The sequence below is a fragment of the Ahaetulla prasina genome, chromosome 2 (assembly GCF_028640845.1).
Source record: "Ahaetulla prasina isolate Xishuangbanna chromosome 2, ASM2864084v1, whole genome shotgun sequence".
Taxonomy (NCBI): domain Eukaryota; kingdom Metazoa; phylum Chordata; class Lepidosauria; order Squamata; family Colubridae; genus Ahaetulla; species Ahaetulla prasina.
In genome coordinates this window covers 61,854,914-61,881,494 of record NC_080540.1, presented here as the reverse complement: position 1 = coordinate 61,881,494, position 26,581 = coordinate 61,854,914, and the positions used below count along the sequence as shown (strand labels likewise).

The 26,581-nt window shown below is 38.1% G+C and overlaps 1 protein-coding gene across 8 annotated transcripts in view; it reads left to right on the top strand.

Moving 5' to 3' along the window:
* The window catches only part of NCKIPSD (NCK interacting protein with SH3 domain), a 148,444-nt gene that overhangs the window by 86,795 nt on the left and 35,068 nt on the right, over window positions 1-26,581 (top strand). For 7 of the 8 annotated variants that reach the window (XM_058170187.1, XM_058170190.1, XM_058170191.1 and 4 more), the window contains exons 2-5: window positions 9,299-9,411; window positions 10,416-10,611; window positions 18,623-18,710; window positions 23,193-23,791. In XM_058170187.1, coding sequence (XP_058026170.1) covers window positions 9,365-9,411; window positions 10,416-10,611; window positions 18,623-18,710; window positions 23,193-23,791 — 930 coding nt within the window. In that variant the 5' untranslated portion in view covers window positions 9,299-9,364. Of the gene's footprint in view, window positions 1-9,298; window positions 9,412-10,415; window positions 10,612-14,893; window positions 14,982-18,622; window positions 18,711-23,192; window positions 23,792-26,581 lie in introns of all 8 variants that reach the window. The other variant, XM_058170192.1, reaches the window with a different exon arrangement.

The following is a 26,581-nucleotide window of genomic DNA, read 5'->3' as shown; positions in this document are numbered from 1 at the left end:
GAAAAGAAATATAGGAGTTTGGAATAATTATAGAGAGGGCTGTAGCTTTACAATTGTAGGACTTGCCTCCTTCCATTAAACATACATTTGGTGAGGCAGCTTAATCAACAGTACAAAGAACAGCAATAATAATTGCTGTCAAGTTTCAAATGAAGCAAGTATCTTTTGTCTTCTCTAAAGTGGCCTTCCCTAAACTAGTACCAAAGGCCATGCTAGCTGGAAATCACAGGGCCTGATTGAATTTGTTGGTCACCTGGGAGGGAAGGCTACAGAAAGCTCATTAACAGTTTGGAAGCTGAATAGATGTAGTTCCTGCCCCTTCTCAAGTAGATGACTCAGTGGTAATCACTGCATTTTGTAATTCTATCCCAATTTCACTTTTTCCTTCCAAGATGTCACATGTCTTTATATTGTTTGATGAGAAATGAGATGGAAGAGTTGAATCATTATCAACAATGTGGTTTAAAAATTAGTAGAAATGTATCACATTTCCTGGGAACAGACAGAAAAATTAACACACACCACTTGTTAGGGGGAAAGGAATATTTCATAAAAAAGATCCAGAATAAATTAGGATCCCAAAGAAATATGTACTATTCAACAGATTTGTACAGTCCACCCTGACCTTTATCTGGATCCTTAGCTATGAAGGAAGTCAATGTCACCTCAACTTCAAGTGGCTGTTGTGAACTTGAGAAAATTAAATCACCCAAAGATATTTACAGGAGGAATCCTATATTATATTAATCTACAGTATCTCAAAATCGGTGTTAGTACTGTAAAGATCTATACAGGTGAAACTCGAAAAATTAGAATATCGTGCAAAAGTTCATTTATTTATTTATTTATTTATTTTATTTATTAAATTTTTATACCGCCCTTCTCCCGAGGGACTCAGGTGTACAGCCAAAAGATAAGAAATATAAAAAATATACAATTAAAACAACAATTTAAAACCAAGCAAATTAGAAAAAATGGCCAGTATTAAAAAATTTAAAATTTAAAATTTCAAACCCTAAAATGATAAAACCTCAGTTAAAATTTAAAAATATTAGGCCAGTCCCGCTTGAATAAATAAGTGTGTTTTCAGCTCACGGCGAAAGGTCCGAAGATCAGGCACTTGACGTAATCCAGGGGGAAGTTCGTTCCAGAGCGTAGGAGCTCCCACAGAGAAGGCCCTGCCCCTGGGGGCCGCCAGCCGGCATTGTTTGGCGGACGGCACCCTGAGAAGACCCTCTCTATTTATTTATTTTATTTCAGTAATGCAACTTAAAAGGTGAAACTAATATATGAGATAGTCTCGTTACATGCAGACGAGATAGTTCAAGCCTTGATTTATCATAATTTTGATGATTATGGCTTACAGCTCATAAAAACCCCAAATTCACAATCTCAGAAAATTAGAATACATGAAATCAATAAAACAAGGATTATAGATAGAACAATATCGGACCTCTGAAAAGTATAAGCATGCATATGTACTCAATACTTGGTTTGGGCCCCTGTTGCTCAGTGGTCCAAAGTCCTCTTTTCTGATGAGAGCAACTTTTGCATCTCATTTGGAAACCAAGGACCCAGAGTCTGGAGGAAGAATGGAGAGGCACACACTGCAAGATGCTTGAAGTCCAGTGTGAAGTTTCCACAGTCTGTGTTAATTTGGGAAGCCATGTCATCTGCTGGTGTTGGTCCACTGTGCTTCATTAAGTCCAGGGTCGACGCAGCCGTCTCCCAGGAGACTTCATTTTCCAGCAGGACCTGGCACCTGCCCAACTGTAAAGATGAGAGACATGAAAATGAACAATGCATAAGAGCTGAAGGCCACTATTGAAGCATCCTGGTCTTTCATAACACCTCAACAGTGCCACAGGCTGATGGCATCCATGCCACGCCGCATTGAAGCAGTAAGTGATGCAAAAGGGGCCCAAACCAAGTATTGAATACATATGCATGCTTATACTTTTCAGTTTGTTTTTTTTTTGGCTAAGAATTGAAGAATCTGCATCCCCATGTTGTAAAACCTGTGAATCCAAAGTTTCACCATAGTTGAAAAGTCATTAACAAGCAATATCTAAAAGTGATGGGAAAAGGGAGAATGCAAAGCATGCTGTTTTGCATTGTTGTTCCTTGCCAGGAGCAAATTGTATAGCTCCCTTGTGGCAGGGGTGAAATGCTACTGGTTCGCTCAGGTTCGGGTGAACCAGTAGCAATAAAAACTACCAGTTCAGACGAACTGGTAGTAAAAAAAAACCTACCATAAAAAAGCTACTGGTTCAGGCGAACCGGTAGTTAGCTACCAGTTCGGTTGAACCAGCAGTTTAAAAACTACCAGTTTGGGCAAACTGGTAATTAGCTAATGGTTCGGGTGAACCAGTAGTTAAAGCTACCATTTCTTCCGAACTGGTATTTCCGATGATCAGCTGTGCCTCATGGTTTAGCTTTGCTAGAAAGCAGGATTTCCTGCTTTCTAGCAAAGCTAAATAGCACAGCACAACTGATCCCCCCCTTGCTGTTCTACTTACCTTCTCAAGCTTCCTTTTGGCGTGTACTGCACACACGAGTGTGCAGTGCACATTTGGTGTGCCATGCACATGCATCATGTGTTTGGTGCACAGCACGTATGCGCAGCCAGCAAACCGGTTCAGATTTCACCACTGCCTTGTGGGCAATTTCTGAATTCTTGTCTGGAGAAGAATTATGAAGAGCCCACCTAATCTCTGGTTTTTCCTTCAGCACAGTCATCGGCTATGCTTCTTCAGTTTCACTTTTCTTCTCCGGAAGTCAAATCATATGTATTTTCAAATATGGACTAACTGCAAGGAAAGGATAAGTGGCCTGTTTGAGAAATATGGGGCTCAGGAGAATAGATTAAAGAAATCAATAATGTAATAAATGGGATAGGAAAATGGATGAGTAGAAAATTACTTTTCAAGCTTTAAAAAAACAGAAATATGCTAGCTTAGTATTTAATAAAAAGAATTGCTTCTGTCTTATGCTGAGTTATGGAAGTGGCTTCTGTGTCTTATTTTTCTGTAAAAGGACATATCTTCTTTTTGAGGTTCACTCATATGTTTCAGAAATAGACATTTAAAATGAGCAGTTATACCATATCGCTGTAAAAGTGGTGGGATTCAAAAATTTTTACTTTACCGGTTCTGTGGGCATGGCGTGGCTTGGTGGGCGTGGCTTGGGCGAGGCAGGGGAAGAATACAGCAAAATCCCCATTTCTTCCTGATCAGCTGGGACTCGGGAGGCAGAGACTAGATGGGGGCAGGGCCAGCCAGAGGTGGTATTTACCGGTTCTCCGAACTACTCAAAATTTTCACTACCGGTTCTCCAGAACTGGTCAGAACTTGCTGAATTTCACCTCTGTACTGTAATCATTTTAGCTCCAGTTCTCTAATACAGGCTTATACCCATGTGCATATGCAGTATTGAGAGAAAGATACATAAATGCATAGGATTGGTTTATTAGGAAAGAAAATAATGTTTTTACACAATGCCACTTATTAATATCCTGGAGATCACCTTCTATGTTATGACTGTATATGATGGATGTTTTATTTATAAATGTTATTGCAAACTGCCAAAATTCTGGAGCTGATCTGTTGATATTCAGGAGAGAGAGAGAGAGAGAGAGATTAACAGACAGTCAGACAAGTAAAAGATAAGGGAATGACTAGGCTTCTCCCCCATTACACCAGATAAGAAGATTCAAAAGATAAAATTCCTCCTGTAATAAAAGACAATTTCTGATCAAAACAACTACACAAGAACATTTTGAATTATGCAGAACAACTATGTTTCCATCTGCACCTGAAATAAAACAGTCTATTTTGGCTTATGTCTGGTATAAAACATCCCCAATATGCCTATTTTTTGCAAATACAATCTTCCCCCCCCAATAGCTGTTCTGCTTCTGTGCACACTTAGGGCAAAAAAAAATTGATACCCCAAATCTCTTGCTACAGACCCATGGGGATTGTGATTTAAGATTTATTTCTAAATGCATTTTGAAATTACTTTCAAGAATAATTCATTTTCATCCATTTTGATCAGAAAGCAATAGTCCCAGAATAATATCCATTTTAGGGAATAACCCCACAAATTTCTGTGGTTAACATAGTCATGTCTTATAGGAGAAGGCAAAGCTGGGCCCTTTAGATCAGAATGAAATGCATTCAGAGAACATCTCAAGGTTTCTTTAAAGTTTGTGCTGATATCTTTACATTTTACAATGACAGCTTTGTGGGAAGACGTGCAGACTGCTCTGTTGAGCCCTTCAATTCTCTTCCGCTTGCTGCGAAGAGAATCCTTGGGATTTGGATCTCTAGTTTACCATTCTCTTTGTACATTTTTTCTCACAGCTAGCTAGGAAAAAAAATGTAACTAGTGACACTTTCTTTTCTGTTTGTCTCCTGAGTGACAAATAAGTACCTTTCCATCATTAGTATTTTATTAAAATACACATAGATTTACCTATGTACCTCATCACTTGCAAATGATATTTTGCTGCTTTCTTCATGTGGGAGTCTTCATAAGTACCCAGCCTCGCCGCTGGTTTCATTGATCCCTTTCTCTCCAATGCCTGCCTCTTTGCAGCTGGTCATTTTGGTTGCTGACAGGGGATTGTGTGATGGCGGGCAGCTTTTCTTTCATAACTATGTGTTGATGTTGGCTATCGATCAAGCAATGAGCCAAGTTTCAGCTTGGGAGTGAGGTCATTTTATTCTTCCTCTCATTTCCTTTCCTGTCAAGTCCATGCATGTATCTAAGAATCTAGGGCAAATACCACAGTTCTGCAAAGAAATGTTTTCTGCAAGTATGGCCTTTTGCATCCTTCCTCTTTTTGCTAAAAATGAAAAATAATACACGCTTCTGCTTTACTGTGTATCCATCCGTAGTCTTAATTTGCATGCAATGATGGAATAGAAAAAGAAGGCGTGGCTTTATAAGGAAGCTGTAAGAGGCTTTATATAAATCATCTGATTTAATCTCAGTGCAGAATGCTAGTTTTTAATAGGTTTCATAGAAGTTGTTCCATTATATGAAATGGTAATCTGCATTGAAGATGTCCTGAAGGAAAGGATGAATGTAAATCTAACAAATGAATAATTTTCTCTTTTAGTTAACATGAGTAGAAGGCAGTATAAATGTTTTAGTTAAGTAACAGGTTTGCTATTACTATTTACCATTTACTAAGATTAATTCTTCCAGGAACTGGGATCTGTGTGTTGAAATAATATTTAAATTGCTTTTCTGTACCCTGTTTAAATATGCTGTTTAAGAAGTATGTAAGTAATCCATTTTTTTAGAAGGGCTGATGGGAATCATGTTGGGATTTTTATTTACATCATCTTGATTTAAAAGCATTTCTGTCTTTGAATGGAGGTCGTATTACTCATTTCTTTTAGCTTCAGTTTATGTATAATCAGTTGAAAAGTGAATTTTCAACTAAAATGTCATCCTTGCTATTGGCGATATGGTTCTACCTGGTCTTACCCAGATAGCCACAGAAAGAAAAAACTTCACTGAGACAAAATGTCACCATTTATCTAGATTTATTTCAAGGCAGAGTTTTTGAAAAAAATTGTTTACTATCAGTCAGGATTAGCAAGGTAAAATATCTACTTGACCTCACTACCATAACTGAGAGGTTATGCATGTATGGCTCTCATAAAACCCAATAATGTAAACTACATAAATGAACCATCAACTTATCAAAGGAAAAGTAAAATATATTTAATCCAGTTTATTGGAAAAGTTTTGGTGTCCTTTGTACTTTGGTGCACTTTCTGCCTCCAGTTTATCATAATAGTGAGTAGGGACAATTTGGTATTTTAATCTAATATATTCTGATTAATTTTAATTAATGTTTAATAATTGTTCACTGCAATGATATATTTCCCCACAAGAGAAGAAGCTTGAGTGTATTACTCTTACTCTCTCTTCTGAATACATGTTCATATTGCCCTCTCTGTTGAGGTTATGGCTACAGGAAAGAAGTAGAATTTCATGCATGAAGATAAGTGCTGGCTCCCTCTGTGTACTACTAATTTCTTATCAACTTTTTTCTCAGGCAAGTTAGGAGAATGGAAATCCTTTTTGTTTCAGAATCATGAATTCAAGGGACCATGTTTTACATTAAGAATAAAAAGGGTGAAACTTCTATCAGGCTAATGTGATTTTGGCAAAATTCTCATCGTTTGATCTGCTGTGGCCTAATGACCTAATTCTGGAACCTTTTAACTGGAAGCACTGAAGGAAGTGGCATTTAAGAGGATAAAGCACCATTTTTTGTGATGTGCAGTAAATGGGATGTTTCATTTAATAGTTGCCACTTTGATTTAAATTTTAATTGGGGTTAAGACAGCAAAGCAAGTTTAGAGCAGATAATGGTTAAATATTATGTCTGCACATGTTAAAAAAAAAATCCAGATATTCGCTTGCTGTTTTTGTTTCTTAGCTAGCCAGGGAAAACATTCAAATTGTTCTTGACATGTGTGGCACGTTATTGCAAAGCCTTTTCCTCAACATAAGAAGCATCTTGCTTTTAATTCATTACGTGACCTTTGAAATGAAATGGCTTTGGGTCTGGGCTGTTTCCTCTAAATTGGGAGAGACAAGGAAGAAGTGGAATATTATTGCATTTTATCTGGCCTTCCCAAAGGAAAAGAAAAGCTTGGTTTGAAAGGTATTTTTTTCAGGGATTTGTCATATCTGTAATAGGCCCATTTCCTTAACTATGTAAATTACATGCAGAGCGCATGCCTGTATCCATCTTTGGTTCTGTCAGCATAGCCCATAAGATCCCATTTGTCTAGAAGAATGCTTTTCTGAAAGATGTGATTATTCTAGACTGCTGAACAAGTTCTCTGATCTGACTGGCATTTAAAAAACCATGGTGTTTTGAAGAATGACATTTAGAGAAGTACTCTGCAGGAGTGATTTTTTAAAATGTGTATTGACAGGAGGGCGGGAATAAAAAAGAAAAATGGTTGGGGGCTGGGTTGTAGAAAAGATTTTGCTATTGATAAATAGCATACGTGCGATGAAGCAAGACAGCTCTAATTTAGGTTGAGTTGCCCCTGCCTTCCTTACTATATTGTCAGCAAATCTGGGACAATTTTTTTCCATTTAAAAGGTAATGGGTGGGGGGAATCTTCCCTTCAAGAAAATACAGTATTTTCCTGAACCGTATCAAAATTTATCTCTTTATGTTGCATCACCTGCAAAGTCATGGAATCAATCATAAACGAATCCATTACTCTCCACTTAGAGACAAACAACCTAATCTCTAACAAACAATTTGGTTTCAGGAAAAAATTATCCTGTAATCTGCAACTCCTACACTGCAAAAACATATGGACTACACAACTCGAACAGGGCAAAGCAATAGACACAATTTACATAGACTTCTGTAAAGCCTTTGATTCAGTGGTACACAACAAACTACTTCTAAAATCTTATGGCATTTCTGGACCCCTGAATAATTGGGTAGCTGCGTTCCTGTCAAACAGGCAACAAATGGTCAAAATAGGGAGCGCCCTATCAAATCCTGTACCTGTTAACAGCAGCGTCCCTCAAGGTAGCGTTCTAGGACCAACTCTCTTTATACTTTACATAAATGACTTTTTTGATCATATTAAAAGCAACTGCGTTCTCTTCGCTGATGATGTAAAACTATTCAACACCACCAAACAATGCTGCTGTCCTTCAAAAAGACCTTGATTATGTGTCCAAATGGTCAAACAAATGGCAACTTCAAATCTCAGTCATATCAGACTGTACTACTTTTCGGTCAAAAGATGACACAGCAGGTTGCAGGGTTATCTAGCGTTGATTAAATTTTAAGAGAAAGGATAATACCTTTTAAAAAGATGCACTGTGTTAATCTGGTAATAGTAGTTTGGAAGTATTTTGTGTGCATATTGTTTTGCAATGTGTCACAGAAACTCAGCTCAAGGAAATTTCAGTTGAAGTATTTAATGAATGAATTAAATACAGGTGAGATTGTAGGAGAACAAGGAAAACCTAGATGAACCGATCACTAACACAGATATTTTGAATATTGTTTATTTTAGCTGATAAACTCACAAACATGCATATAAATTAATCTTGGTCTTCATGGAACAATTATGGTATCTCATTATGCAGTTGAAAGATGATTTATAAGCAGTGTGAGAAGTTTTGTTTAGATAAAATGACATATCAATAATATTTTATTTGTATATTTTCCATGAAAGTTGTTTTAGATAATTTCTTTCAAATATTCCAAATATTGTTTACTGTACATTGTTTCTTTTCAACCTTATCTTCAAGTTCAAAGCAGTAACATTTACAGTTAGCCTAAGAAAGAGTATACAGGACTGATGTTAATTCAGTTCAAGATATACTGAACTGTAACTCTCATAAAACCCTACTGTCTAGAAATAGTGGAGGTTGAACCTATCTAGGTGAAACCAAACTAGGGAAGGCTGATGATAGGCTATAGCTGGGTCACTTTAGGAAGTTCAGCGATTAAGATTTGCAATATTACTTGAAGGCAATACAAAGAAGAATTACTGTTCATTATTTCAATATAAATTTGGAGTGTAAATAATAATTTTGTACAACACCTGTTGCATAAACTTTACATTAGCTGAATGGTTTACTTTGGAGAATAGTTATTACACTCTCCAATGCCTGAAGGAAAATACAGTATGTACAATTCTAGTTGCTAGATTTTTTTCATTGCTAGGATATGGATGGAATCTAGCCCTTTGGTTTTTCCAAAAATGAGCAGTGATAGCAAAAAGAAATAAATATAAAATTATCACCCATCTTACAATGAATGTAGAAGAGTCACTATGGCAATTTGAATGTGAAATTGATCTGAAGAGCTGCTCTGAAGTTTTGGTATTGATCTTCATGTAATGAATTGCAGGAACTCCAGGGCCTAGGATGTGTGAGTAGAACTATGATGTATATTCCATTGCTGTCAGAACAAATGTTTTTTCTATTCTACCAATAAATCTTACACAGACAAAAGCCATTTTGTATACCAGGGGGAAAAAACCCACCCGGTTCATTCGGTTTATTTCAAAAGAATTTCCAACAAATACTTTTATCAATAGTAAATGGAAATGGATTTTGTTATAAACGAATACTGTAGGTTATAACTACAAAAGGATTGAGCATATTTCAGAGGCTACCTGTGTGACAGATTTAAGATGGCTACATTTGTCAATTCCATATTGTTATTTATAAACCTTGATGGGAAGATGAATATGCTTAATGTGGCATATGTTGTGTTTCTTAGGTGCTAGAACAAGATGTGGTTCTGCAATCTATTGATAGAGCTATTGAAGCCATTCATAATGAGGCAATGAAGAATGGAGGAAAATACAACTTGGAACAAAGGGATGTCCTCCAGTAAGTAAAACAAACAAGAACATTCAGCACAGTGTGAAAATATGGTTATCTGAAAGAAAAGGCAATTAAACTTCACATTGTCATAATTAGAATCATGTTGGGTAATATAAGAGATAGTGAGCTGGCTCTCTCTTTCTTTTATTCATCTTTTCTCCATGTAGCACTTTATTTAAGCCATATGGTATGGTGATGTCTCTATTTTTTAACATCTGGTTAAAGTGCCTTAGAGTGCCTTTGTTTCCAAAGAATTGAATACTGATTTGCAGACTAGTATGAAGGTTTGTGAAAGCATAGCATCATTTGAAAGAGTTATTTGAAAAGCGGAAGTGAATGATTGAACATCAAGATGAATGAATGAATGAATGAATGAATCTAAGAGAGAAAGCAATAGTATGCTGGATAAATGAGATTAAAGGCTAGGTATAGAAGAAAAGGAAAAGTGGACTGTAGGAAAAGTCAAATTAAAGAAAGGATGTATTGATAGAGCAGAAGATTGTGAAGTTTTTCCAGAATCACATTTGATGTAAACAAATTTCTCCGATGACTGTTCAAATTATAATATCACTAATTCAAAAATCCTCTTAACTGACAACATGATGACTTACAGTGGAGCTAGATGCTCTGTAATCTAAACTAAAAGTAGTACTCTAAAGCTAAAAGAATCTGTAATCCATAAATGCTTTTAAAGTCCAGTTTTCATCAATCCTCACCATTAGCCATGCTGATTGAGACTGAATCCAGTAACATTTGAAAAAAGATCAGATTGTCTCCATCCCTGTAGCATTAATCTTTTGTAGTCGAATTTCCGCATAGGGGTAATTATAAGGAGTTTCTTAGTTTCCTATACCTTACTCCATATAGGTAAAGGAAAAAATCTTGATTTATTCCTTGATTTTTTAAAAAAGACGCACATTATATATACAGATTTTAGCTCGTTGTATCGCTGATATGTTGGACGTTCCTGACATATACCTTCTCAATGTGGTTCTTTGCTATGTTATCAGAAAATTGATCCATCATCGAAAGGAAACAGTTTCCCGCAAAGGACATTCACCATCCACTCAAGGAATGACCCCATCCACCAGTGATCACCATCTGGACCTAGCCAGGCAACCCAATGGTGTCTGCAGAACAGGATATGAACGACACCACAGTTTACCTAACAAAGACATCCAGGAGGAAGAAGGTGACCTTTACCAGGTAGGGCCTTTGCCATATTTGTAAGTTTTCTCCAGCATGTCCTAGGCATCCAGGACCAATGACTTGGCTGGTGTTAAGATGCATTCTTTTCTAGTTGACTCTGTATATCGATCCTGAATAGGGAAAAGGAATGAGTAAAAAGCTGCATTTTACCTAGTAGAGTGAACATCTGTTAATAAATAAATTTCCTGATTGCTTATTTGTTCCCTATGACTATCATTAAGTGTTGTACTTTATGATTCTTGATGAATGTATCTTTTCTTTTATGTACACTGACAGCATATGCACCAGGACAAATTCCTTGTGTGTCCAATCACACTTGGCCATTAAAAAAAAATCTATTCTGTTCTATTCTGTTCTGTTCTGTTCTGTTCTATTCTAAATTTTGTATATCTTGCAGTCCATTGGAGTGTTTTCATTAGTCTTACAGTCTAAGACCAGTCAAAAATGAATGGCAGCAATGATGTCTTCTTATGTTTTGATTATTGAAGAAGATGAGTTTTGCAAAATGCCTGTTCTATGTTAGATTAGTCTGGGATGATCTAAAATTTTGTTTACTGCTTTGTAAATATCTCTAGGAGTGGTATTTGTCAAGATATTCATCAGTATCACAACACACTTTTAAAGAGTTGACTGTGTTGCAGGAATAAATATTTTAGTATGCTACTGCTTATTATCTCATTCTCTTCTGCCAGTACTCTCCGAGCCTTAGTTAAATGTGAAGAATTTAACTGATTATCAACTCTTCATTGGGATAACTGTATGGCTGACTGAGTGGGAATTCTGAATGCAATAATTTCAACCCATCTGTGAACACCTGATTGGGAAAGGCTGTCTTACATACGTTTTGTTGCTAATGTAAACTAAACTTAAACTAAAAACTGAATGCAAAAATGGTGAGACAGAAACCATCTCTCCCCAGTTACATCATCTGGTCCCATTAGATCTCACAGACAAGGCATGCTGAGAGTACCATTGGCTAGGGATCTGTCCCTGATAGATCCCAGGAGACTTTCCTTCTTTGCTATAGCTCCTGTCTTATGAAACATCCTTCCTCCTGAAATTAGATTGGCCCCATCCCTTTTGATTTTTCAAAAGGCCCTCAAAACCTGGTTACACTGCGAGGCCTTGTCAGCTCCACTACTGAGGGGGGCATTTCTATCCTTCCTTCACTCAGGGTTAGTGTTTTTGTTTTTATTATTATTTACTGCTGTGATTTTTTTTTTAGATTTTTATCTGTTTATAATGGTTGTTGTGTCCCATCCAGTTGTGTCCCATCCAGTTGTGTCCCATCCAGTTGCCTTTGATAAGATGGGTGACAATGTCAGAACTTTATGTGAACATTATTTTCCATATATGTATTTGTTAGTTCTGAAATTAATGATATAGCATGAAAATAAGTCTCTCCAAGGGGCAAGCTTACGCCTTAGTTAAATGAAGGCAAGCTCGTATGATTGGAGGTACAGGAGAATGGGAAATTAATGCTGATGGAAATTGATAGAACAGGACCTGTCGCTTTCCAAAATAACTTCTTTTTGAGTGTTGACATCTGCACCCAAGAGAAATAAACTTCTTTAGCCTTTGGGCATTTTTTTCGGAAAGAAGATAAAAGCTAGATAGATTTCTTCACGGGAAGAAAAATGAAAGGCAAAACTCCTCTGCCCATCTCTATTCCCTGTTATGATCCTTTTGTATCAGTGAAGCTCCAGCAAAGCATCAGTGCATTGACAAATAATGGGAAGACAATTTCCTATAATCCAGTTTGTGAAGGATTTATGGCCAATCTCTTTTCAGTGTATTCCAAATAGAATGTGCTTTGCACTTTGATAAATAGATGATGTACTCAGAATCAGGATGAAATATATTTGTATTTAGTGTGGGTGAGTGGGTGTGTTTGTTGATGATATAATTTTTAAACTTCACTCTCTTCCCTCTAATTTGAAAAGTGACTTCCTAGCTTTAGGTTTAATCTTTGTGGTTGCTTTCTAAATAGCCTGTTTCTGATTAAATTGATTAAGTATTGTTTGCTTCTGGGAAAAGAATAAGGACAACAAATCCCTTCTTTCTATTAAAATCATTGAGACAGGGTAGTAGAATTGAAGAATTTTGAGCGCTTAGAGAATGTGTAAGCACATGCTTGTTTCCAGATGCTTTGATAACACAGGGCAGTTTTCTCAGGTAAGAAAGAGCTGCTGTGGAAATAGGTTTAAAATGCATATACTTTTGACCAGCATGCATTCAGGCAAAATACAATTTGGATATCCGGGTACCTTTGGGCATCCCCTCCCCCACGCACATACACACTTTCTCCCCAAAAGGCCTTTCTAGCTCACAGGGACACGATCAACCTGAGATTACACGTTCTTAAGATTGCAACCATTTGAAAATATGACTGCTAATCTGGGTTTTTGGACTGGGTTGATTAAAGGAGAAGAAAATGGACAGGAGGAAATGCTGTCTGACTCTAATGCTTCTCTTTTTATTAATTTATTTTATTAAATTTAAATTTAGACTCCAGATGATTATGGGCAGTTTAAGCAACAAATTTAGAAAAAGAATCAGGAAAAAACAAACGTGCACACAAGCAAAAAATAACCAACATGGACTCAGTTGAACCATTCTACCTCAAGACCTAGGAGAACAGCCAGGTTTTCAAGGACATTCAAAATATCAGCAGAGTGACAACCATATGCACCTCTGGGGGAAGCTGTTTCAGAAGGCAGGTGCTTCAATAGAGAAGGTAGCTGATAGATGACCCTGTTTAATCAAAGGCACCTGGAGCATACCCATTCTGTCCAATGTTACTGGACAGTTAGAGACTATTGGAGACAGGTGGTCCCACAAATAACTAGGCCCTATGCCATGAAGGCCTTATAGAAACACTGAATTGTATATGGAAGCCAGTCATCAACCAGTATGGTTCATAAAGCATTGGGAACCCATGGATATACTGTGGCTTGCTCATTGCTGTTTGCACCACTGCATTCTGGACCAGCTGTAACTTCTGAGGATTAAAAGCAATAAAAATCCAACATTAAAATAAGGCCATGAAGAAAAATTACATCTGCATCCACTATCCCTTTCCAATAATTAGTGCAGCCACACATCATCCTTTTCTAGACATGAAATACATTTATAGGAAAGATTCAAACTAAACATGCCCAGTCCAAATATATACTGTATAATAATAAATAAATGTTACATTAGTATATACTGTGACCTAATACTCTGTTTCTGAGAAAACAGGTCGAAATCACTAAATCCAACTGGCTCAAGAAGAGAGTCTCCCAGTTGGCTATAGTTTTGTAGATAGCTTTTTTTTTTTTTGATCCAGTCATCATTTGTATATCTTGACAGCCAGAGTCAAGAAGAAGTCCCAAAATGCAGAGCTGCTCTTATGGGAGACATTTTGCTCCATCCAAAGTAAGCCTCACATCCATCCCTGAATCCAGTTTCCTCCTTACCAACAGCACCACTCTTAGTCTGAATATTGTTCTCCTTCATCCTGCCCATTATCAAGCTCACATTGTTGAAGGGTGATGTGGAATTAAATAAAAGAAGAGCTGGGTGGCACAAGCATAGTGATGGCACTCCATTCTAAAGTTCTAAATAAATTCCAAAATAATCTCACCAATGGTTTTCGGTAGATGTTGAACAAGAAGATATGATAGAGCAGGGCAGGAGTATCAAACTCAAGGCCCGGGGGCCGGATTCGGCCCGGGGGGAGGGAGTGTGCTTAAATCTGGCCCACCAGGCCACCCTGGAAACAGCGAAGGACCAGGCCTCGGTACCTCTGCCAGTAAAACTAGAGATGCTTTTCCTAGTCTAAGTAAAAAAAAAAAAAGCTCTGGATGCAAGAAGGAAGCCTGCATGGCTTGAGCTTTTGTCTTTATCCTTTTACAAGGATAATTTGTTGCATGGATCACTCCCAATGCCTGTAATATGCACATGGCTTGCTGCCTCTGCGAAGGGGCTGAGAACGATAGAGAGTGTATGTGTTTGACAGGTCGGTGCAACAAGAGTCTGGCACTTTGTTGAACATAGCAATTAAATATGCAGCTTTTTCTGACTTAAAGGAGGGAGGGAGGCTGCACACATTCCGAGGTTCTGCTAGGCTCATACAGGAGGCTGATTATTAACGCTATTCTCTAGAGGCATCTTTTAAGAAATGAAAAAGAGCACTATTAGGACAAGTTTGCTGTTGCCTAGAAAAGAAATGTTTCTGACACATTACCATTGCTCTCGCTGATGACATGGCTTGTTCTAAAATGCTTTCTTCTAGATTTCTACACAGCCATGCCGTGCCACTCCTCTTATTCCTCCACCACCAGAGAAACGCAAGAATGTTCAGACAACTGCACCCATTAAAAGTAAGAAATTGTCCTGCAAGTTGGTGCTATTGAGGATGAAAGAATGCTAAATTTTATCAGCTTTACTGGCTTGGCAGTAAGTGGCTCCTTGTGCTCTTGAGCAGGGGTCTCAACCTTGACAACTTTAAGACTTAAGCTTTGCTGGCTGAGGAATTCTAGGAGTTGAAGTCCACAAGTCTTAAAGTTGCCAAGGTTGGAGACCCCTGCTCTTGAGGACAAAAAAGAAAATACTAGTGAATTGACAGGAAATGGAACTTCATCAGAGATGGGCCACCTGTGGTCTTTCAGAGGTTACTGAACTCCAGCAGAAAAGTTCACAATTCTTAAAATTTGTACTTCAAAAATAGCACATGCAGAGTGGAGTTTTTTGGAATTACAATTGTTCTAATTAAATTCAATTGCAGTCTGACCAGTAATATGTAATATTCCAAATAAACTCAGACTGTCAGGCTGAAGCTCCCATTTTATTTTGTACATTTGCTCATCAGGTGAAACATCTAAACTTTTCTTCTGGAAATAGAAATTTCTATTTACATGCACAACCTGATAATGCACTCCTGAAATTTGTTTTCACGATCTAAAACTGGTCACAGCATATCTAGGAGCAGGTTTCTGAGAGGAAATGTCATTAAAAAACACAATTTTCTATTTCCTCTTCAAAGATAAATGATGGAAGGGACTGCTGCTGTTCCAACTTTCAATTAACGTGGCCTTCTGGCACACAGGAGAAAGCAAATAGGAAAAAAGCCCACAGCATCAAACTACCACAGACAAGGAACTTGATACAGATGCTTGTATGATTTCATCTGAGGTGAAACATTCATATTCTTGCATGAAATTAAAAGTGCAAATTTGACCAAACCATTGTAGGCAGGTCATGGTTCAACTGAACTGAAACTCAGAACTTTTTGATTATTCTGGATTTCCGTCAAGGCAGAGTCCAGAACAATCTTGCAGGGACAGTGAGACAAAGTTGATAGATCTTAATACACTGTCCCCCAGCTCCTATGCAATCACATTCCTCTGGTCTACTAATTTTGTCATTTTGTCAAAGAATGCGATAAGATTAGTCTGGCATGATCTGTTTTTGACAAACCCATGTTGGCTTTTGGTTATTACTTTGTTTGCTTCTAGGTGTTCGTGATTCGTTGCTTGATTATCTTTTCCAGAATCTTCCCGGTATTGAGGTCAGACTGATAGGTCTGTAGTTTCCTGGATCTGTTTTTTTCCTTTTTGAAGATGGGAACTACATCAGCTCTTTTCCAGTCCTCTGGCAGCTCCCTGTGCTCCAGGATCTTTGAAAGATATAGTTCAGTGGTTCTGAGATCACGCCTGCCAGTTCCTTCAGAACCTTGGGGTGTAATCCATCCGTCCTGGTGATTTGAACTCGTCTAGGGTAGACAGGTGTTCACTTACCATTTTCTTCCCTATTTTAACTTGTGTTTCTAATCTGTTTTTGTAGTGCTGTTTTGATAGGTTGGATTGTTTTTCCTTTTGTGTAAAGACAGATGCAAAATATGAGTTAAGTAGATCTGCTTTCTCCTGTTGCTTGTCATCTTCTTGCCACTTTCTCCCAGCAATGGGCCAATTGTTTCCTTGACTTTTTCTTGTTTTTAACATGTTGGAAGAAGCTTTTTATTATTTTTACTTTTGTCGCTAGCCTTTGTTCATTGTGAGCCTTAGCTTTCCTCACTTCATCTTTACAGGCTCGGCTATTTGCTGATATTCTGCCTTAGTTATTTGCCCTCTTTCCACTTTTTATATTTGTCCTTTTGTCTTTCAATTTGTCAGATAGTTCTTTATGCATCCATGCTGGTTTCTTTTGAGATCTACTATTTTTCTTCTTCATTGGTATTGTGTTAGACTGTGCTTTTATAATCTCACTTTTCAAAATTTCCCAAGCTTCTTGAGTTGTTTTCCCCCTGAGGATTCTCATCCATTGAATCCTTCTCCAGATCTCTAAGTTTATTGAAATTAGCTCTTAAAGTCCAAGACTCTAGTTTGACTTTGTTCTACTACTTGTATTTGCTTAATGTTGAATTCCAATATTGCGTGGTCACTTGCCCCAAGGTTCCTGTAGCTTCAACACCTTCTATCATTTCATCTCTGTTAGTGAGAATTAAGTCCAATATGGCTGATCCCTTGTCGCCTTCTCTATTTTTGGGAAACAAAGTTGTCTGCTAGGTTTGTTAGGAACCTGTTGGATCTTCCACTTGGTGCAGAGTTTGTTTCCCAGTTGATGTCAGGGTAGTTAAAATCCCCATTACTACTGTGATGTGCTTCCTACATACCTTAGTTAGCTGACTAGCAAAAGTTCATCTACTTCCTCTGTTTGGTTGGGTGGCCTATAGTATAGACCTATGGCAATATCGTTTTTCACCCTTTTATATTGACCCAAATACATTCAAGATGATTTTCATCATTGTTGTGCTCTATTTCTGTAGAGATGTAGTTATTTCTTATATATAGTGCAACTCCACCTCCTCTTTATTTGGTCTATTTCTTTTAAATAATTTATATCCTCTAGCTGTATGTTCCATTTGTCAGTTTCATCCCACCAAGTTTCCGTAATGGCAACAATATCATATCTACCCTCATTTACTTGGATTTCTAATTCACCCTGTTTATTCCTCATACTCTGTGCATTGGTGTATAGACATTTGAGTCCATTTGGATTGATCTTGTGTTTACTGTCTACATAACCTGTGTTGACTGCCCCTACTTTCATGCCACCTGTTGGTTTAGTGCACATGGTATGGCACTCACTGTTAAATGCTTGGTTTTGCTTGATAGCATGGTTGATAGTCTTACCCATACAGACATCTATGTTACATGCACTGATAACCCTTTTAGTTTTCGATTGCTGGGGACAGAAATTTTCTATATCAGTTAATTCTCTGTCCCCACTGTTCGGTTTAAATGTTTATCCAGAAAATCTGTGAATGTATTGCTAAGTAACTCAGTCCCTTTCTTTGATGGATGCAATCCATCTCTTTTGTAGAGCAGGGCAGGGATATGATAGAGCAGGGCAGGGATATCAAACTCCAGGCCCGGGGGCCGGATTCGGCCCGGGGTGTGTGTGTGTGTGTGCTTAAATCTGGCCCACCAGGCCAACAGCGAAGGACCAGGCCTCGGTACCTCTGCCAGTAAAACTAGAGCTCGTGAGATGCTTTTCCTAGTCTAAGTAAAAAAAAAAAAAGCTCTGGATGCATTAACAAGAAGGAAGCCTGCATGGCTTGAGCTTTTGTCTTTATCCTTTTACAAGGATAATTTGTTGCATGGATCACTCCCAATGCCTGTAATGTGCACATGGCTTGCTGCCTCTGCGAAGGGGCTGAGAACGATAGAGAGTGTATGTGTTTGACAGGTCAGTGCAACAAGAGTCTGGCACTTTGTTGAACATAGCAATTAAATATGCAGCTTTTTCTGACTTAAAGGAGGGAGGGAGGCTGCACACATTCCGAGGTTCTGCTAGGCTCATACAGGAGGCTGATTATTAACGCTATCCTCTAGAGGCATCTTTTTGAATGAAAAAGAGCACTATTAGGACAAGTTTGCTGTTGCCTAGAAAAGAAATGTTTCTGACACATTACCATTGCTCTCGCTGATGACATGGATTGTTCTAAAATGCTTTCTTCTAGATTTCTGCACAGCCATGCCGTGCCACTCCTCTTATTCCTCCACCACCAGAGAAACGCAAGAATGTTCAGACAACTGCACCCATTAAAAGTAAGAAATTGTCCTGCAAGTTGGTGCTATTGAGGATGAAAGAATGCTAAATTTTATCAGCTTTACTGGCTTGGCAGTAAGTGGCTCCTTGTGCTCTTGAGCAGGGGTCTCCAACCTTGACAACTTTAAGACTTAAGCTTTGCTGGCTGAGGAATTCTAGGAGTTGAAGTCCACAAGTCTTAAAGTTGCCAAGGTTGGAGACCCCTGCTCTTGAGGATAAAAAAGAAAATACTAGTGAATTGACAGGAAATGGAACTTCATCAGAGATGGGCCACCTGTGGCCTTTCAGAGGTTACTGAACTCCAGCAGAAAAGTTCACAATTCTTAAAATTTGTACTTCAAAAATAGCACATGCAGAGTGGAGTTTTTTGGAATTACAATTGTTCTAATTAAATTCAATTGCAGTCTGACCAGTAATATGTAATATTCCAAATAAACTCAGACTGTCAGGCTGAAGCTCCCATTTTATTTTGTACATTTGCTCATCAGGTGAAACATCTAAACTTTTCTTCTGGAAATAGAAATTTCTATTTACATGCACAACCTGATAATGCACTCCTGAAATTTGTTTTCACGATCTAAAACTGGTCACAGCATATCTAGGAGCAGGTTTCTGAGAGGAAATGTCATTAAAAAACACAATTTTCTATTTCCTCTTCAAAGATAAATGATGGAAGGGACTGCTGCTGTTCCAACTTTCAATTAACGTGGCCTTCTGGCACACAGGAGAAAGCAAATAGGAAAAAAGCCCACAGCATCAAACTACCACAGACAAGGAACTTGATACAGATGCTTGTATGATTTCATCTGAGGTGAAACATTCATATTCTTGCATGAAATTAAAAGTGCAAATTTGACCAAACCATTGTAGGCAGGTCATGGTTCAACTGAACTGAAACTCAGAACTTTTTGATTATTCTGGATTTCCGTCAAGGCAGAGTCCAGAACAATCTTGCAGGGACAGTGAGACAAAGTTGATAGATCTTAATACACTGTCCCCCAGCTCCTATGCAATCACATTCCCACCATCTTTCTTCCTCTTGCCCCTCCTTTGTCACACCTGAATTCTTGCAACTACTCATTTAGTGACCATTCAAAGTTGCAGCTTCACTGAAAAAAAGCAAGTTACGACTGTTTTTCACCCTTATGACCGTTGCAGCATCCCTGCTGTTATGAGATCAAAATTCAAACACTTGGCAACTCATATTTATGACAGTTGAAGTATCCAGGGGTCATGTGATCGCTTTTTGTCACCTTCTGACAAAAAAGTCAATGGGGAAGCCAGATTCACTTAACAATCATGTTACTAACTTAACTGCAGTGATTCACTTAACAACTATGGCAAATAAGGTCATAAAATGGGGCAAAATTCACTTAACAACTGTCTTGCTAAGCAACCAAATTTTGGGGCTCAGTTGTGTTGAGGACTACTTGTATATCCCCTTACCCACCCAATTTTCCCTGGGCATTTCTTCTGCTAATCTTCCTTATGTTCCACTATCTCCAACCATGAACATCTCTGCCAAATATACATGGTTTGGTCCATGCCTGGAAAAACCACGTCTGTTTTGTTCTGGGTAGAGACCATTCAAAATTGTCTATGTTTAATCACTGTATTTTGGGACTGAACAAAGTAGGAAGAGAATGTTCCATAATACTATTTATTTCTTTAGTTCTTCCATGCAAAAAACCAGATTACAGGTAGAGATTTCTATTGCTCCCTTTAAAATAGATCGCAAAATGAAAAGGCCGTTTTCTGAAGCTAAGAAACCGTAGTCTTTATACTTTACTTTTTTATACTTTAAGCACCAAGAAACAAGAGTGGTCTAGGTAAGCATAAGTAGTCATTTGGAACTGTTTGGTACATTTAGAGTTTTGAGGACATGTACCCGACTTGCAAATGGCTGCTGGGGCTGGAGTTGCTGTGGGTGGAGAATTCCTATTTAGAAAAACATTGCCTTGGTCTAAAGGGACACTCATAAAACATCCTTTTACCAATAGGTAAAATGCTTCCAACCATCTCTTTCCCTGGTATCTTTCCTTCCTTATAATCTATATCCAGCTAATTTTTGGGCTGGTGGTGAGAGGGTTTATTTTGGATTATAAAGATCCTGGGGTAAAGATGATGCTAGGGGCTGGTATTTTGATTTGCAGAAGCCAATTTCCCATTTAATTTTTCCTTCTTATTAAAAATAAAAATTATGTGGACAGGGAGCCCAGGAAAGAGACAAGGAAAATCTCCAGGGATTGCTATCCATTTCTGCCCTAAGGGCCTCACTGCATATGGCTTTGTTAAAATGCTTCCCTTCCGTCCATGAACTGGCAGAAAAGTATGCTGGTATATAAAGTTATGCTGCCCTAATTACCAAGTCCTGTTCTCTCTCAATGACACAGTTGACAAAATAGTAGATTGTCACGTGAAACCCATTTTTGACAGAAGCAATGGAACACTTGCAATACACTCATTGGTGGGAGAATCCTTCTCTGTTTTCATCTTAAATTGATCTGTGAAGCTCAGGAATAGTACATGCTCAGAGTTCTACTTCATTTTTTTTTTAAAAATGCGTTGAGTGCTTTTTCAAAAACTTGCTAAATCCTGTAAGATCTGGCATGTGCTTCAGAACAGACTCGTAAGTTTGTTCTTGAACAGATTCCTCTGCAGGAGCCAGATGTTGGGCCTCTCCTATAGCCCAGCTGCAAAGTGCCATAGACTAGAGTATAGTGCCTACATCTGGAGAGCAGGGGATATTCCAGCATCTGCCAAAAGTAGACAATAGAAACTGAGCAGATCTTGTCCACATTATCCACCTTATTAACAAGGTGTCCTGCATCACGTTCACAATAAAAACTGAATTGGGGGAAGATGGAGAACACTAACGTTTGATCAGCTAAATATAAGCAGCCTTTGGTTTAGGATGAGATTCAGATAATATCTTCAGGATATGTCATATAAACAGTTATTGTACAGGGGCACGTTCATGTTGCAGGCAGGAAGACATGAGAATGAGTCCAAAGTTAATCAAGTGTTAGTATCAGTATTGTTGGCATTTGAATGCAGAGGTGTTTTTTTTCCTGCAGATGAACAAACTATCTTTTTTGCTGTCTCAAATAATCTCCCTTGTCATAAGACTGGCTGAGAGAAACTGAGTATTCGGTGGGATGGGAAGATAAGGAATAAAACACGGGAAACACAGACAGAATCTTAAATAAGGCAGTTCAGCATTTAGATTGTTTTCACAAATAAGCATTGCTTACTTAGAGTTTGGCAAGTATGGCAATTTATTGTTACAATATAAAATAAGAAAAAAATATTCCTCAGGTTGGCTGAGAGAAATAGATTGTACAAGTTTAATTCATTAACTTTTGATTTATTAGGCACACTGTCCATGCACTGCAAAAGTCCTCACTGATTATTTCCATTCCTTAACAATGCTGGCCATGTTAATGTAAACATTTACAGAAAGAAAAGAATGAATTTGGGGTAGTATTGGCAGTTGTGGCTCGGTAATAATGGAGAAGCATCTGGGAAGCCTGTAAAATATCATTCCCTTTTGTTTAATGGTGAGCAGAAATGACCTTCGGAGACTATTGACTCCTCTTCCAAAGAGACACAGCCAAGGGAAGGTCATACTTGCAAGATTCTGTTAATGTAACTTTATGATAAAGTAGAGTTAGCTTGTCCGGCTGTGTTTCCTGTCTGGTCTATCTCAGAGAACTGACAGCCAGATCTCAACGAAGCTCTTCCCAGATGTATTCTATGGTTAGTCTTTGCAGCAATCATTGCTGTAGCCAAAGTTTACTCTTGTTGAAAATGCATTGGTTGGCTAACTGGACTATGTAATTAAAACAATGCTACAAGTCAGCATGAGTTTATGTTTCAGTTACATTCACAAGACACCTCATCTGTACTTGATCCCTTAGTGCTGAAGAATTTGGAGTTACTATTTCTCTCTCCTGGGAGTAAATGGGTCATCAGCATCTGAGCCATAGCTGTCAGGGAATACATAGACTTCAAGTCTTAAGGCCATGTGAGTAAGGAAGAGGAGCCAATTGTTTTCAGCCAGATGTGAAAGCAGTTGCATAAAGAATCAAGTTATTTTTTTTTAGCAGTAGGCTTCTTTTCTCTCTTTTAATGTCAAATAAATGATGCATTGTTCAAAAATAACATCTGTATACATAGAATAAAAAATATTGCCTAAAATACTCCACTCCTGCATGGATACTTTCCTATAAAAACACGAAAACACCTTTCTGTAGAACAGACTTCCCCCTTGCTACAAAAAGATTGGCGATCAGGAATACTCAAGGGACAGTTAATACAGTTTCGCTTTGAGATAAATGAACCAAGAAAAATAGTTTAACTACTCTGAAAGCTTCCACAATAAGATTCTTAATGAATTCTTCTCTTGCAGTTGTATTTTTTTTAACCACTCACTTTTCCTTTGATTTTGTTGCTAAGTTATGTCAATTGTTTCCTTTCAGATGCAGCTGGACTCACTTCTGGGTCAGTTTCTAGCACTTCTACCGAAAGCACAACTTCACTGGATACCTTGTACACAGGTTCAACAGAGTCAGGTCTCCCTACTGCTACACCCAGCCCAAACAACACTCCTCCCCCTGTTCCTAGCAGAGGTGCCCTCACCATGGCATCCTCCAGCTTAGATATTAGTCCTGTAGTACAAAGAAAGCACATGAGTGCCAGCAGATCCCCCCAGACCAAACGGGCTGCTCCACAACCTCCTGCCCAAATGGAGGTTTCAGATGCGGGTGGTGAAAAGATCTTAGAAGCAAAGAAGACCACACCAGCCACATCTACAGGGGTGGAAAACTTTGGTTCTCTTTGCCTGGAAGATGAGAAGGCAGCCAATACAGAGGAGGTGGAGCAAGAATCTTCTGGCCTAGTGACCACCGTGCCAAAGACGATAGGGGCTGAGTTGATAGAGTTGATCCGCAGGAACACAAATCTCAGCTATGAGCTCTCCAGAGTTGCCATAGGGGTAGTAATTGGGCATATTCAGACATCTGTTCCAGCCCTTAATAGCATCATGGAGCAGATTCTCATCTCACTGGTGGAAAGCAAGGTAGGAGACATGATTCTTTTTGCCTCCATAGAATATATGTTAAGGCAACTTTCCATAACCTTTCCAGGGGGATAGAGGGGATGGTTCCAAGTGAGCACAAGCACATGCACATCACACACACACACATGTGCGTGTGCTCACCCGCCGCTTCCACGGCCCAATTACAATTTTGAATTGTAAGTCATTAAGTGAGATGGGTGGCTATAGAAATTGAATGAATGAATGTATAAATGTACAAATAAATAAAGCACTACCAATTTGGATGGTTTAGGAATTGCTCTGCAACTTGGAAAGAGAAACAAATGTGTTGCTTAAGAAAAAGAATGGAATATATGATATTGTAGACGTAGAAAATGTGGCTCCTAATATGTTGTTTTCTGCTTTTTTTTTTTGTATGCTCACTATCTAAAGAAAGAAAAGAGGCATTTTTCTTAGTATAAAGAATATTTGGGTGACCTTAATATGTAATTCCACATTATAGTCTAGAAAAGGTTTCTGTTTTGTTTTGCTTTCCTCAGCTGATATGAAATGAGTTGAAAAAGATTTTCACTTAATGGTTTGGGGAAGAGAAAAGGTACTCTGGTTTTTGTTTTGCAGGAAGAAAAAAGGAAGTCATAATAGAAAAGATCTTCAGTGCTTAAGGGGATTTTGGAGGCTGTTAATTCAGTGTAAAACATTATATAGTGCCTATAATCTCTCTGAAACTTTATATGAGATTTATAAGAGATATTCCCTTTTTTTAGCCAGCCCTCTGCCTCCCATCTGATCAACTCAATAGAGATGGCAGGGCCAGGTATATGGGGGTGTATACGGTGCTGTTCCTAGGTTACCTATAGAAGCACATACTACGAGATATCTCTCATAATTACATCATTGATCAGGGCTTAGCAGTGTTGTATGATCACAAAGGCTCCAGTGGTGCCAGTTCATTGTCATGAAGATCCTCCAATTTTTAAATAGCAAATAGGAAACAAGATTTGAATGAAGCAAATTTCTGACATTGGCCAGAGGATTTTTTTTTTTTGACAAATTCATGCAATGTGTGGATAGTCATCCTAGAATACTTTTTTCTTACAGGTAAGTTAAATCTGCCCCTGGGCAGAATGGAAGCCAAAATGTAGCTAATCTTTTTTTTTCCAAGTGAAATAAGAGATCATCATTGATTAAAGCTTTTCTCTGCTCTGAACTAAATCTCTCACCTTATGTTGGAGAATCATATTATATTCTTTAATTACTTGTATCCCTTTATTCTGTCCTCCTACTTTAAATTTAAAGTCAAAGCACTACTTTACAAAATCAATTTTAAAATCCATTACTACAGACTTATTCCCAGTGTGCTCTTTTGAAGGATGAATTGCTCGAGATTTGCCTGGTGGTTCTGTGCATGCATTAGAAAGATAAAAGGGGACAAAATACATTCCAATCTCTAATGCTGTGTGTAGCCTGTTAGGGTACCTTAGCATACATTTTGTAGTGGAATTATTATTTCTACTTCTCTAATTTACGTACATCACCTCAATGCAGCAAGAATGGAGATGAGCTAGCCAAGATAGTTCGGGATCATTCTTATGTATGGCAAGAATATAGGAACAAAATTCCAGCACACCAGCTTTCCCCAGTGCTTTGGGCTTCTATTTATCTCTTTCACTGATTTTTACAGTAACATTTTAGTTCAAGTGGCTGATGTAAGGAAAATAGCATTCCACATTATGACCAGTGGCTAAAGGCCTAATAACACGTGGAATAAATTATTGGGATCGTAAAGCCATGGAATAGGTGTCATTGTGTGCATGTTAACATAGAAATGTTAACATTTCATATTAACATAGAAATGTGGCAGATAGGTAAGCAGGGATCTTCCATCAACCAATAGCTAAACATGTCAGGCGTGCATCCATCCCTCATTTAATCAATACACTTTTAGATTATCCCTTTTATACAGCTGCATGGAATGCTTAGCATTTGGAAATGTATCTTCAGAAACTAGTATTCATTGAATGTTTGAATGGAGTTTGAAATGTTCACCTCTCCAATTTCATGTTAATCCTTTTGCCTCCTCTTTCCTATTTTCTAAGTTTGGTCATTTTTCCTCTGTATAATTCCAACAGTCCCTTTGCTTGCAATGTCTGTTGCCTTCTTCATCTCAGGAAAGTTGGTTGCTATCCAGACTGGCATGGAAGGCAGAGCCCAAATTTGTCTTAAGCCCAGTAGACTCTGCTTTCCTTTAAAATTTAGAATTCACTTGCTGTGATCTCAGTTGGGGAATAAATTATGCAGAAATTGCATCAAAACTCTCTTTTGAGAAAGTCTTTAATGTTCTATTTCTATGCAATATTTAGATTTATGAATTCTGTGTGGAGCTGAATGGAAAGTCATAATAATACAGTGTAGGCAGACTTTCCTTGTTATAGCTCATGCACTATTCTGTGCATATGAAATATTCCTGCTAGAATTCTTTTGAGCATCACTGCCTGCATGGAAGGGAATAAACCAGACCTGGAACTGAACAAGCAACATGTTAAGAGGTACCTGTTACAGGCTGCCACTCTAAATAAGGAGGGTTGTCAGGGCTGCCACATTTGAAACAGAAGCAATAAACATTTGGGCTTAGTAATCATTAATACCCAATTGAACTTCTCTTACCTGCAGATACTTTGTCCTTCAAGGAAGGGGAAAAAACCTCTATGTATTTGTAAGTCATTGATATAGGATTGGAATAAACAAAGAGTGATTATTGCCCAATAAACCTGGGGGAAAGTTTGATTGCTAGCCCCAAAGATGGTAGAAATG